Source organism: Leucoraja erinacea, chromosome 5 (assembly GCF_028641065.1).
Source record: "Leucoraja erinacea ecotype New England chromosome 5, Leri_hhj_1, whole genome shotgun sequence".
Lineage (NCBI taxonomy): Eukaryota > Metazoa > Chordata > Chondrichthyes > Rajiformes > Rajidae > Leucoraja > Leucoraja erinaceus.
The window spans coordinates 95,150,770-95,164,582 of record NC_073381.1 but is presented as its reverse complement, the minus strand read 5'-3'; the positions used below and the strand labels follow the sequence as shown (position 1 = coordinate 95,164,582).

At 42.6% G+C, this 13,813-nt stretch overlaps 1 protein-coding gene across 1 annotated transcript in view; it reads right to left on the bottom strand.

Annotated features, from left to right (window-relative positions):
• LOC129697689 (dynein axonemal heavy chain 8-like) overlaps positions 1–13,813 on the bottom strand; it is a 474,747-nt gene that overhangs the window by 453,925 nt on the left and 7,009 nt on the right. Inside the window, exons 2-4 of the mRNA XM_055636398.1 lie at positions 11,381–11,532; positions 8,086–8,275; positions 3,708–3,868 (exon numbers count right to left, since the gene is read on the bottom strand). Coding sequence (XP_055492373.1) covers positions 3,708–3,868; positions 8,086–8,275; positions 11,381–11,491 — 462 coding nt within the window. The 5' untranslated portion in view covers positions 11,492–11,532. The remainder of the gene's footprint in view (positions 1–3,707; positions 3,869–8,085; positions 8,276–11,380; positions 11,533–13,813) is intronic.

Below are 13,813 nucleotides of genomic sequence, written 5' to 3'. Positions count from 1 at the left end.
AAACATGACTGAGAGAAGGTCAGGACTGGCAGCTGAAAGTTTTTAAGGCTCAGATGCTACAGGCGAAGTAGAAGTGAGTTGCCTTTGCCTTACATGGAATATCTTATGAGATTGTCCAAAGAGGTTATTTGAGTAGAACTTAAAATCAAGATGATCACTTTGATGGGACGATATTATAGGCCTGCCAATCTTCAGCCGAAATTAGACAAACAGAAGTGTTGGGAAGTTGCAGATAGTTGTAAGAATAACAGGGGAGTGTTAGTGCGAGATTTAACTTTGCTAATAATGACCGGATCGTCCATAGTGCAAGGGCTTGGACGAGATGGAATTTGTTAAATGTGTTCGCAGAATTTTGCTTTCCAGGACACTATGAGGAGGGCACAACACTGGACTTTCTCATAGGAAACAAGGTAGGTCAATTGATTGAAGTGTCATTGGGGCCAGTGAACATGATTCTACGGAGAAGATAATGGAAGCCAAGGCAATGAATTGTGATGTCTTGGACTATATATGAATGACCAAGAAGGCGGTATTAGTGGTCTTAAAGCACATTACAGTGAAGAAATTCTCAGACTTGACTATGTACATCCTCAGACATGTGGGAAGCAAGAAAAGGAATTGTGGAGGTTGTACATCTTTAGCAACAAGTAAAGTTTCCTAGACTGGAGGGAGGCTAACGTTGCAATGCTTGGACAAGAACAAGGACAAGCCAGAGAACTACAAGTCTGTGGGCCTGACATCAGTCATGAGTAAGTTACTGGAGGGGATTCTGAGGGACAGGTTCTACCAACATTTGGATAGTCAAGACAATTTCCTTATGGGAAATTGTGACAGTTTTTAAAGAGTTAACAAAGAGGATTTGTGATGATGTCAGGAACACGAAGAACCGCTGGTTGAAGGTGTATCTGGTGGAGGACAAAGAATAGCAATCCCTGGCACCTTTGGGTAAGCAAGACCCAGAACTGCGGGAGAGAATGAGACAGAAGGTACCGAAGCATGGTAACAATAGAAAGGCCTAGAATGTGGAGGGGAAGCTTCTGGGAGAAGTGATGGATGGAGTGTATGGAGAGAATGGATGTTTCAGGTCAAGACCCTTCTTTAGTCTTGACCCAAAACGTCCCCCATTCCTTCTCTCCAGAGATGCTGCCTGTCCCGCTGAGTTACTCTCGCATTTTGTGTCTATCTTCGGTTTAAACCACCATCTGCAGATGGTTCCTTCCTACACGTATATATGTAAAATCCTGGTTGGGACCGAGCTGGATAATGAGGCAGCAATGACAAGTACTGGCGAAGGAGTCGTGGCTGCAGTAGAGACTCCTCGTAAAAGCGTGGTCGAAGAGTAAAAGAGCAGAAATTCAGGCATTTACCCTCTGTGTTCCTCCAGCAGTTTGTTTCTTCTTCCAGCTCCCAGCATCTGAGGTGCTCTTACATCTCCTCAGAATAATCATCTGTGTAAAGGATTTGGCCTTATCCAAATAATTGCCCCTCCCTCAATACCACTTTAACCAATCCTCCTGACGCCAGCTTTACACTCACACCCCCACCTGTATTCTAATAATCCTATGATATAGATATAGATATAGATAGATATGTATAGATAGATATCTATAGATATGCCATTTATTGTCACTATACATGTACAGTGAAAGTGCGGCCAGCTCTATGAAGAATGCAGGGAGGCTATGGCCTCCCTACTGTAAATTAATCCTTTATTCACCTTGTATATCAGACATACAAAGTGCATTCAGAAAGTATTCAGACCCCTTCACTTTTTCCACATTTTGTTACGTTACAGCCTTATTTTAAAATGGATTAATTTTTTATCGTCAATCTACACTCAATACCCCTTAATAAAAACATGAAAACAGGTGTTTAGAACTTTTTGCGAAGTAATTATCAATAAATAACTGAAATATCACATTTACGCAAGTATTCAGACCCTTTACTAAGTAGCTTTGTTGAGGCACCTTTGGCAGCGATTACAGCTTCATGTTTTCTTGGGTATGATGCTACAAGCTTGGCACACCTGTATTTGGGTAATTTCTCCCATTCTTCTCTGCAGATCCTCTCAAGCTCTGTCAGGTTGGATGGGGAGCGTCGATGCACAGCTATTTTCAGGTCCCTCCAGGGATGTTCGATCGGGTTCAAGTCTGGGCTCAGGCTGGGCCACAAGGACATTCACAGATTTGTCACAAAGTCACTCCTGCATTGTCCTGGCTGTGTGCTTAGGGTCGTTGTCCTCCGCCCCAGCCTGAGGTCCTGACGCTCTGGAGCAGGTTTTCATCAAGGGTCTCTCTGTACTTTGCTTCGTTCATCTTTCCCTCGATCTTGACTAGTCTCCCAGTTCCTGCCTCTGAAAAATATCCCCACAGCATGATGCTGCCACCACCATGTTTCACCGTAGGTATGGTATTGTCCAGGTGATGAGCGGTGTTGGTTTCCTCCAGACGTGACGCTTGGCATTCAGGCCAAAGAGTTCAATCTTGGTTTCATCAGACCAGAGAATCTTGTTCAGGTGCCTTTTGGCAAACTCCAAGCGGGCTGTCATGTGCCTTTTACTGAGGAGTGGCTTCCGTCTGGCCACTCTACCATAAAGGCCTGATTGGTGGAGTGCTGCAGATATAGTTGTCCTTCTGGAAGGTTCTCCCATCTCCACAGAGGAACTCTGGAGCTCTGTCAGAGTGACCATCGGGATCTTGGTGACCTCCCTGACCAAGGCCCTTCTCCCCCGATTGCTCAGTTTGGCCGGGCGGCCAGCTCTATGAAGAATCCTGGTGGTTCTAAAGTTCTTCCATTTAAGAATGACGGAGGCCATTGTGCTCTTCAGGACCTACAATGCTGCAGAAATTGTTTTATACCCTTCCCCAGATCTGTGTCTCGACACAATCCTGTCTCGGAGGTCTACGGACAATTCCTTCATCTTCATGGCTTGGTTTTTGCTCTGACATGCACTGTCAACTGTGGAACCTTATATAGACAGGTGTGTGCCTTTCCAAATCATGTCCAATCAATTTAATTTACCACTGGTGGACGCCAATCAAGTTGTAGAAACATCTCAAGGATAAGCAATGGAAACAGGATGAACCTAAGGTCAATTTTGAGTGTCATTGCAAAGGGTCTGAATACTTATGTAAATATGATATTTCAGTTATTTCTTTTTAATTTGGGAACATTTCTAAGCACCTGTTTTCGCTTCTTCATTCGGGGATATTGTGTGTAGATTGGTGATAAAAAAAATGAATTTAATCCATTTTAAAATAAGGCTGTAACGTAACAAAATGTGGAAAAGGTGAAGGGGTGTGAATACTTTCTGAATGCACTGTATTCTAGATCTTAACCACTATTTCTGCTGCTCTGCAATAATGGCAAATATAAAGCTTTTGTGCTGACAGTCTTCAAGGCCTGATCCGCATGCCCAATGTCCATTTGCATCACGTATAAAAGAATTGCATTGCTAAAGATCCTTGCATGGCACCTTTTAAGCAGTGTACACTTTTATCTGGCCCACAACTTACAGGGAGAGTACAAAGCCCGAAGAAAACATTACTTACTAAAGGCTCAATCGTTTGCAAACAGCAATGAAATAATTTTACTTTCAACACACACATTTGAGGTGAAAAGTGGAATAAAATACCGATTTCCAATATTACAATGTTAAAGCAACTTGCTAACAGTCATTAAGGGTTAAATCTTCAAAGCATACAAACCAATTCCAGTTGATTGTGCCATGTTAAAAGTACATTTTCAAGCTGTGAAACCATTTCCGGACTTGATGCTGCTGCCCTTATTTGTTCAAAAGAGCGCAGCTTTGCAAGATCGATTTTTTCACTCTTCAGTACTACAGCTTTTTCAAGGCTTGTTTTTGCACCTGAAGAAAATAGCATCCACGAAAACGAATAAAGGTATCTCATATAATAACATATCAAACTACTTATTACCATTGATAAGATTCACTCATTTGTGATTAAATCGAGCTCCAAACACAGGAATGAATTCTCTATAATCCACAAGAAGAGGGATTCATTTGATCTATGGCATCCCGCAAGAAAGAATTCTATTGCTTAGCATGACCTTGCATGTCAACTTTAAGCTGTCTACAATATCTGTCCCATGGCTTCTACAGGGAAAACAAATCTATTGAGAACAACATGAGGGATGAGTAGGTCTAGCACAGTGGTTCCCAACCTTTTTTTGGCCATGCCCCACCTAATCACCTCTAAAATCCTGATGCCCCCCCCCCCCCCCCCCCCATGTGGTGATATATAATTCTTATCATTTAAAAAGTGAACTCCGTTTCAGCTGAAGAAGCTAAAAACGCCAATACCTTGGTTTAAACAAGCTTCAAAAGAACATGGCCTCGCGCGCTTCGTGCGACGTGCATGAAGAGCGATGGCGCGGTGATTATGTAATAACTACAAAATAAAGACCTTTTTTACCCTCAAAAAATTATTTACTCAAAATAACATCTGAAACATAAACTACATATGTTTACCTGATGGAAAATCCAAAAAAAAAAAAATCGAAAATTTGGTCCCAGACCTCCTCAGTCGTGCTCAATTGCCCCCCTTAAAAATCAAATTGCCCCCCTGTGGGGCGTACACCCCACGTTGGGAACCACTGATCTAGCAGCTCAATGTGCTGAGGTATATATGCTGCATTGGTGATAGACATCGAGGTGAGGGAGGAGGGGGAGTTGCATTTTCGATTAGAGAGAATATGATGGCGTTACTTTGAGTGGATATTCTTGGGGGTGTGTCCAGTGAGACAATATAGGAATTTAGGAATAAAGGGGTGATGAGAATGTACTAAAGATCCCTCACTTGTCAACAGGATTTAGAGAGGAAATATGCAGGGAATTATGAATAGCTATAGGAATAAAATAATAAGGTTGCAATAGTAGGTGATTTCAATCTTGCTAATATTGACTGGGACTGCCACAGTGCTAGTGGATTAGATGGAGCCAGGTTTGCTAAGTGTTTCCAGGAAAGTTTTCTTAAGCAACATGTACCGTACAAGAGCAGGGGTAACATTTGACCTCTTCTTGGGAAATTAGGTTGGGCAACTGCCTTAAGGGCCTGTCCCACTGTACGAGGTAATTCAAGAGCTCTCCCGAATTTAAAAAAAAAATCACACTCATGGTAAGCACGTACAATGCACGTAGCGGGTACGTTGGAGCTCGGGATGTCTCTTAGCTGCTCGTAACGCTAACGGCAGGTAACCGGGAAACGCGGTAAGCTCGTGAAGACTCGTGAAGATTTTTGTGAAGATTCGTGAAGAAAAATGTCCACGAGAGCCCCGAGTACCTACGAGCGGCTATTACAAGGTCATGCTAAGCAATAGAATTCTCCAAGTTCGAATCAGGGGAATCTCGGGAGAACTCTTGAATTAGCTCGTACAGTGGGACAGGCCCTTACAGTGTCAATGGAAGAGCACTTTGGAAACAAGATTCATAATCGTATTTGTTTTAAAATAAGTATGGAAAGCAGATAGTGTTGGTTCTGCAAGTTAAAGTCCTAAATTGAGGCAAGGTTAATTTTGATGCCATTAGACAGGAACTTTCAAAAGGACTGGAAGATACTATTAGTAGCACAAGGGATATCTGGGAACTGGGAGGGTTTTTAAAAGTAAGGCAGGAAGACTTTAGGGTCAACAGGTTCCTGTTAGAAGAATAAGGTTAGCAGGATTAGGGAGTCCTGGCTGCTCAGGAAAATGTAGGCAGATACATAAGATCATAAGCTCATAAGATCAAGTGATAGGGGTAGAATTAGACCATTTGGCCCATCGTCTACTCTGCCATTTTAATCATTGCTGGTCTATCTCTCCGAACCCATTCTCCTACCCTCTCCCCATGACCTCACTCACATGTAATAATCAAGAATCTATATATCTCTGCCTTAAAAATGTCCACTGACTTGGCCTCCATTGCCTTCAGTGGCAAATAATTCCACAGATTCACTACCTTCTGATTATATAGGTGCAAACAGCTGGGATCAAGCAAGTCCCCTAAAGAGTGTAAGGTTGTAAGAATACACTTATGGAGGAAATCAGGAGGGCAAAAAAGAGACTAGAAATATTTTTGGCAGATGAGATAAAGGAGAAACCCAAGAGACTGTGTAAGAATACGAGGACTTTACCAGGATGGTGCCAGAACAACAAGGTAACAAGGTGTGAGCTATAGGGCGAGGTTGAGTAGACTGGGACTCTGTTCCTTGAATGGAGGATGATGAGAGGTGACCTTATAAAGGTGTATAAAATCATGAGAGGAATAGATCGGGTAGATGCAGTCTCTTGGCCAGTGTTGGGGAATCGAGGACATGAGGACATAGGATTAAGGTGAAGGGGAAAAGATTTAAGAAGAATCTGAGGGGTGTATGGAACAAGCTGCCAGAGAAGGTAGTTGAGGTTGGGACTATCCCATCGTTTAAGAAACAGTTAGACAGGTACATGGATAGGTCAGGTTTGGAGGGATATGGACCAAATGCGGTCAAGTGGAACTAGTGAAACTGGGACATGTTGGGCGGTGTGGGCAAGTTGGGCCGAAGGGCCTGTTTCCACACTGTATCACTCTATGATTACGACACTATACTAATAGCAAAAGGATAACCATGGACAGAGTAGGTTCACCTTAAGTATATCTGTGGTCATCTGTGTGTATAGCTACAGAAGATGGGTGAGGTCTTCTGTGAATACTTCGCATTTGTATTTACTGTGGAGAAGCTTGTGGAAGTTACAGAATTCAGGGAAGTGAAGAGTGATGACATGAAATATATTGATATTATGCAAGCTGAGGTATTTACAGTCGAGGCATATGGAGCAGGATAAATCCGGGACGTGAACAAGTTGACCTTAGGACGTAGTGGAAAGCAAGGAATAAGGGGCTCTGGCAGAGATGTTTGCTATTGGTGGGATACCAGAAGAGTGGAAGATGATTAATGCTGTGTCCCAGTCTAACCAGCCTTTCCTTATAACGTGATCTTATAACCAAATCCCTCCAATCCTGCAAACATCATTAATCTTTTATGCACCCTTTACACCCTTTTGACGTCCTTTTTATAGCTGGGCAACCATAACTGCATACAATTATGATATCACTAATGACTTGCACTGTTGCAACATGATGTCCCAATCTCTGACAGATGAGGGCAAGCGTTTCGAACGCCTTTGGACTGGCAAGGACTGATGAATGATTGTCAGCACGTCTGTGCCTGGGAAATTATCCAGAAGATTAAGATGCATTGGATTAACAGTGACTGGGTTGTATCGTTTCATAACTGGCTTACTGATAGAAAAGAGAGGTAGTGATGGAAGGGCAAATTGGGGCTGGAGGTCCGCGACCAGTGCAAATCTGCAGGGATCTGTGCTGGGACCTTCGTTGTTTGAGATAATGACTTGAATGTAAATGTAAATGGGATGGGTTAGTAAGTTTCAGATGACACCAAGATTTCCAGGGTCATGAACAATGAGGAGGGTTGTCAAAGCATACGGCAGGATGTAGATCAGCTACAGAAATGGGCGGAGAAATGGCAGTTGGAGTCCGGGCAAGTGTGCGGTGTTGCACTTTGAAAGGTCGAATGCAATGGAAAAATATAAAATTAATGGCAAGACCCTTAATCGCACTGCTATACAGAGGGGTCTTGCCATCCAAATCCATAACTCCCTGAGTAGCGACAGAATGGTTAAGAAGGCACACAATACGCTTACCTTCATTGTCAGGGCCTTGAGTATAAGGGTCAGCAAGCCAAGATGTGGGTTTTGGAGTACTGCGTGCAATTCTGGTCACCCCAATACAGAAAAGATGCGGAGGTTTTGGAAAGGGTTCCGAGGAGATTTACCACAATGATGTCTGGACTAGGGGGGGGGGGGGGTATTATCTACAAGGACAGGTTGGACAGATTGGCCTTCTTTAATGGAATTATACTTTCACAAACCTAACTCACCTCTGGGTTTTCTTCACTGTGTTGTATGGTGATACTATTATACAATTATTTTAGCAGTACGTTTTGTGAGATAGTTTAAGAACACAGACTTCAAATGAAAGTTTTAACCTCTAATTCTCACAATGATTTAACTTTTAAAATGTCTTACCCTTTAAGAATGTGAGATATCTGCGAATAATCTCTTTGAAAGTTTTCTTTCCTCTGTCCCCGTTATTCGACTGGCTAAGTGATCCCCAGTTTTCAGATGCACAAATAGCAGGGAAAAAAATGTTTTCTAACATATTTGTAGCACCTGTAAGTATTCCATCAGAACAATCGAAGACACCAAATTGCACCTCCTACAAGGAAGAATGTCTGTGACTCAGTTATTCTTAAAATAACCAGAAAAAAGCAGAGCATAACCAGCATTATCTTAATTAGTATCTTATTTCTGGCAGCATACAGAAGTAAAAGAAAATATACTTGATTAAAACACTGGCATCTTGAGGGCCTTAGATAGGTTTGATGCTCATGGTCTTCTTTTCTAGGGAAAGGAAGTCCAAAACTAAAGGGCATTGCGTCAGATAAGAGGGGAAAGATTTAAAAGGGATCTGACGGGCATATTTTTCATACAGATTGGCTGCTGGAGGAGGTGGTAGAGGCGTGTATAATTCCAATGTTAGACAATAGACAATAGACAGGCCATTCGGCCCTTCGAGCCAGCACCGCCATTCAATGTGATCATGGCTGATCATCCCCAATAAGTACCCCCCCGTTCCTGCCTTCTTCCCATATCTCCTGACTCCGTTATCTTTAAGCGCCCTATCCAGCTCTCAGTTGAAAGCATCCAGAGAACCTGCCTCCACCACCCTCTGAGGCAGAGAATTCCACCACTCTCTGTGAGAAAAAGTGTTTCCTCGTCTCTGTTCTAAATGACTTACTCCTTATTCTTAAACTGTGGCCCCTGGTTCTGGACACCCCCAACATCGGGAACATGTTTCCTGCCTCTAGTGTGTCCAAGCTCTTAACAATATATGTTTCAATGAGATACCCTCTCATCCTTCTAAACTCCAGAGTGTATAAGCCCAGCCGCTCCATTCTCTCAGCATATGACAGTTCCGCCATCCCGGGAATTAACCTCGTGAACCTACGCTGCACTCCCTCAATAGCAAGAATGTCCTTCCTCAAATTAGGGGACCAAAACTGCACACAATACTCCAGGTGCTTATAGAACATTTGGACTAGTAACTAGATGGGAATGGTTTAGAGGGATATAGGCCAAACATAAGAAAACAGGATTAGCTTTGATAGGTATGGTAGTCAGCATGGACAGGTTATGCCAAATAATTAATTTCCATGTTCTGCAACTATGAATACATAAAACTCTACTGCACACAGAGCTCTGGGGTCCATGAAGAAGATTCATCATCGATAATTGAACAGAAAATTATAAACCATACTTAGCAAGATTATAAAGAAAAAATATACAAATGCAGCCAAGGGATGGGGCAGGTCAGAATATTTTACCATCAGGGGCGCCGCACGATTGGCAGCCCCGCCAACTGTCTGTTAGTTTTATCGTCTTTTTTATAATTTTTAGTGTGTGTTAAGAGTTCGTGTAAATGTTCTCCAGTTTTTTTTCTGTGGGGGAGGAGGAAGGGTAAACTTTTTTTTCAGTTTCTTACCTTGCCGGAGATGTGATTAATTTTCAGATCGCATTCTCCGGTTGTTCCGCGGCCTACCATCCATAGAACTGGAGGCCTCCTCGATCTGACATTGGGCCCCACCGTGGGGCATGGACTTACATCCCTTGCCTGGAATTGCTCCAACCGCGGCCTGCGGAATTTACATCGGGAGCTCGCAGTCTTGGGAGAGGCCGAGGATGTCGGGATCTCCAACGTCGCGGAAGGTTCGACCAGCCACGACGCGGGGTTCGATCGATCAGCGCGGGGGAGCTGACATCCCCGCCCCCTCCCCCGATGCAGGAACTGATCGCCTCGAATCGGAGGGCCCAAAATGTCGCTGGCTATGGGAGTCAAGATCACCCCGTCAACGGAGGGCTCGAAGACCCCGACCACGGGAGAACAAAGGGAAGAGCTTGAACTTTTTTTCGCCTTCCATCACAGTGAGGAATGTGGAGGAGTCTCTGTGATGGATGTTCATGTTAAAATGTGTTTTGCGTTCAGTTGTTTTTTATTTGTATGACTGACTTGGCAAATAAAATTCCTTGTATGTTGCAAAACATACTTGGCTAATAAAGTATTATTGTGATTGTATAGAAAATAATAATAATAATAATAATAATCATCATCATCATCATCATCATCATCATCATAATAATATATCTTTATTGTCATTGCACAGGGGTACAATGAGATTTGGAAAGCAACCCATCCAATGTAATAACTTAATTAGCTAAAAATTTAGACACCCAGAGAAACATGATTAAAAAAACAGTTAAAAAAACAAATAATTAAATGTTTAATAAAGAAGGAAAACTGGATTTTGATATGACAACTTCAGATATTTAAAAAAGTTATTAAAGTGAATGTTTGTCCTACATAATATGAGTTTGAGAACTAATAATGGAAAACTGACATATGGTCATTAACCTGAAACATTTACTCAGTTTTCACCAATGCTGTGTTGTTTTGTTTTTATTGTGGAAAATGAAATGGCAGATTAAATAGTTATTTTGCAACAGCCTTTAAAATGGAATAGCTCTAAATATATTGGAACAGCAGTGTAATTAGTAGAACACTACCACACAGCACCTGAGACTGGGCTCAATTCTGACCTATGTGGAGTTCATAAGGTCATAAGTGATAGGAGTTGAATTAGGTAATTCGGCCCATCAAGTCTACTCCGCCATTCAATCATGGCTGATCTATCTCTCCCTCCTAACCCCATTCTCTTGCCTTCTCCAAATAACCCGACACCTGTACTAATCAAGAATCTATCTATCGCTGCCTTAAAAATATCCACTGACTTGGCCTCAACAGCCTTCTGTGGCAGAATTCCACAGATTCACCACCCTCTGATTAAAGACATTTCTCCTCATCTCCTTCCTAAAAGAACGCCCTTTAATTCTGAGGCTATGACCTCTAGTTGTAGACTCCCCCAGTAGTGGAAATATCCACTCTATCCAAGCCTTGGTACATCCCTTATACTCCTCAAGGTTTACACATTCTCTCATGACCATGTGAATTTCCTCAAGGTATTGGTTTCCACTCACACCACAATTACGTCGTAGTTGCTCGGCTAATTGACTACAGTACATTACCTTTGGTGTGTAGGCAGGCGATAGGATTTGAGAGAAGTTCATGAGAATGTGGGAGAACAAAAATGGGATTAATGCAGGTTTCATATGAATGGTCAAGACTGGATCAAAGGACTTATTTCCATACTGTACCTCGGTAACTTTATCTCTAATATAATGATTGAATGCAAAATAAAGTACATACCTCACAAACATTTCTTGCTGTGATAAGAATATCCATGTTGTGCCGCACAAAGAATAAACACAGGTTGTCAAGGCGAGAACTGAATAATTTGGTCAGGTATAATCTCTTCATTTTACTTCCTTTACTAATTCCAGCAATAATTCGTCCACATTCTAAATATAATTAATCAAAGCATTAGTCAACTGTAGGTTACACGGTGGCGCAGCGGTAGAGTTGCTGCCGCACAGCGCCAGAGACCCGGGTTCCATCCTAACCACGGGTCCTGTTCGTACGGAATTTGTATGTTCTCCCCGTGATCTGCGTGGGTTTTCACCGGGATATCCGGTTTCTTCCCACACTCCAAAGACATACAGGCATGTAGGTTAATTGGCTTGGTATAATTGTAAATTGCCCCTGTTGTGTGTAGGATAGTGTGCGGTGATTGCAGGCCGACAGGGTCTCGGCGATCCGAAGGACCTGTTTCCGCGCTGTATCTTTAAACTAAACTAAACTAAACATACCATACTCGCACTTCGAAACATACAGAAATAGCGATCATCCTTCATGATCAACCTTGATTAGAACAGTTATAATATTTGCAGAACACTGTGTTCTTCCTCAGAAATACATTCCATTTGATTTCAATGGAACCGAACATTTGTAGCTAACACTGCAGCATTCTACACTTAACAAAATGTTCAGGATTGTATTTTTAGGCCTACATACAATTCATACATTCGTTTAAATACATGTGGGAGCCATTTCTACTTCCCCTTCCCTGCCCTTTCAGAACACCTTAGGACAGAAATACTGCCATTGTGGTATAATTCAATGCTAAAATGTATTTTGTTTCAAGTGCATGCATCTTTGGAATAGGCCAGGAAAGCCAGACACTATACAGGGCACTGCATTACGGCCCCCTTTTCCACTTTGTAGGAATTCTCCCGTGGGAATAAAATCAGAAAAATCAAAGGCATTCTGAAAACATGATGCACATCCCATATGACGTACAGATCATATGTGTATATTGGTGTATGTGTAACTTGTCCCTAGTGTGTGTAGGATGGTGTAATGTGCTGGGCGGCGCGGGCTCGGTGGGCCAAAGGGCCTATTTCTGCTAACCACTCCCAAAAACAATCATTTTAATTCCAACTGGTCATCATGAAAGGTGTATGACATAATGTTTGTCAAATATTTAATGATTTGATCATTAATACTGAAAAGGAATAACAAAATATCAGCCTATCCAGAGAACTTGAACAATGTTTACGTGCTAATGCTGGAAAGTATTGATATTGGAAAGAAATTCAAGATCCTGGATTATACCATTAAAAATAATGGAATTGGGGAAAGGAAATAAGGGAGTGGACAAAATGTTAAATGGGAGGGAGTACAAATACCTTGGAGTGTACCTGGACAGTAAACTGGACTGGTCCAGGAACGCTGAGGCCCTGTACAAGAAGGGACAGAGCCGGCTGTACTGTTTGAGAAGGCTCCGCTCCTTCAACATCTGCAGTAAGATGCTGCAGATGTTCTACCAATCGGTGGTGGCCAGTGCCATCTTCTTCACTGCCGTGTGCTGGGGCAGCAGGGCAAAGGCTGCAGATGCCAATAGAATCAACAAACTCATCAGGAAGGCTGGCCCCATCCTGGGGGTGGAGTTGGATTTATGGGAGGTTGGTCTTGGAGAGGAGGATGCTCCTCAAACTATGGAGCATCCTGGACAATACAGCTCATCCCCTCCATGACACACTGGTCAACTTGAGGAGCACCTTCAGCAACAGACTGGTTCCAGCAAGATGCAGCACAGAACGCCACAGGAGATCCTTCATCCCTGTGGCTATCAAACTGTACAACTTCTCCCCTTTCCATCGTGTGGTAGACTGAGACTGAGACTGACTCCTCCCCCTCCCCCCCCCCCCCCCCCCCCCCCCCCCCCCCTCTCCAATCTTTGCACATCCCTCAAGCCTTTCCACGTGTCACTTTAATTTCATGTTTCATGTATTTTACGTTTTGTGTATTTTGTGTTTTAAGACTGTTGGCAGATCAATTTCCCTCCTGGGATATATAAAGTTCTATCATACCGTATCGTAAAATTTGCAGGTTCTCCGTGAACTGCATCCACAGAAAATGCAAGGAAAGCAGTGGAACGTGATTAATACTTCCTAACAAGTAACTTAACATATGTAATGGAAAAAATGATACTGTAAACTACAAGTAAATATGCTCCCTTTGTATACATTTTACACCATCTAATTAAGTGATTGAATAAAAACCTGTGGAGGCAAGTTTGACAGATTCAGCCAACAACACATCAATTCAATCAGGTCATGAGTCAACAGTGGTACAGGAATATTAATATTACAGAGGGAAGACTAGGAAAATGAGAAAAGGCCAGGAGACAGAATGTCATAATCATTGGCATTCACTAGAAACGGGTATGGCTGTCCTCTC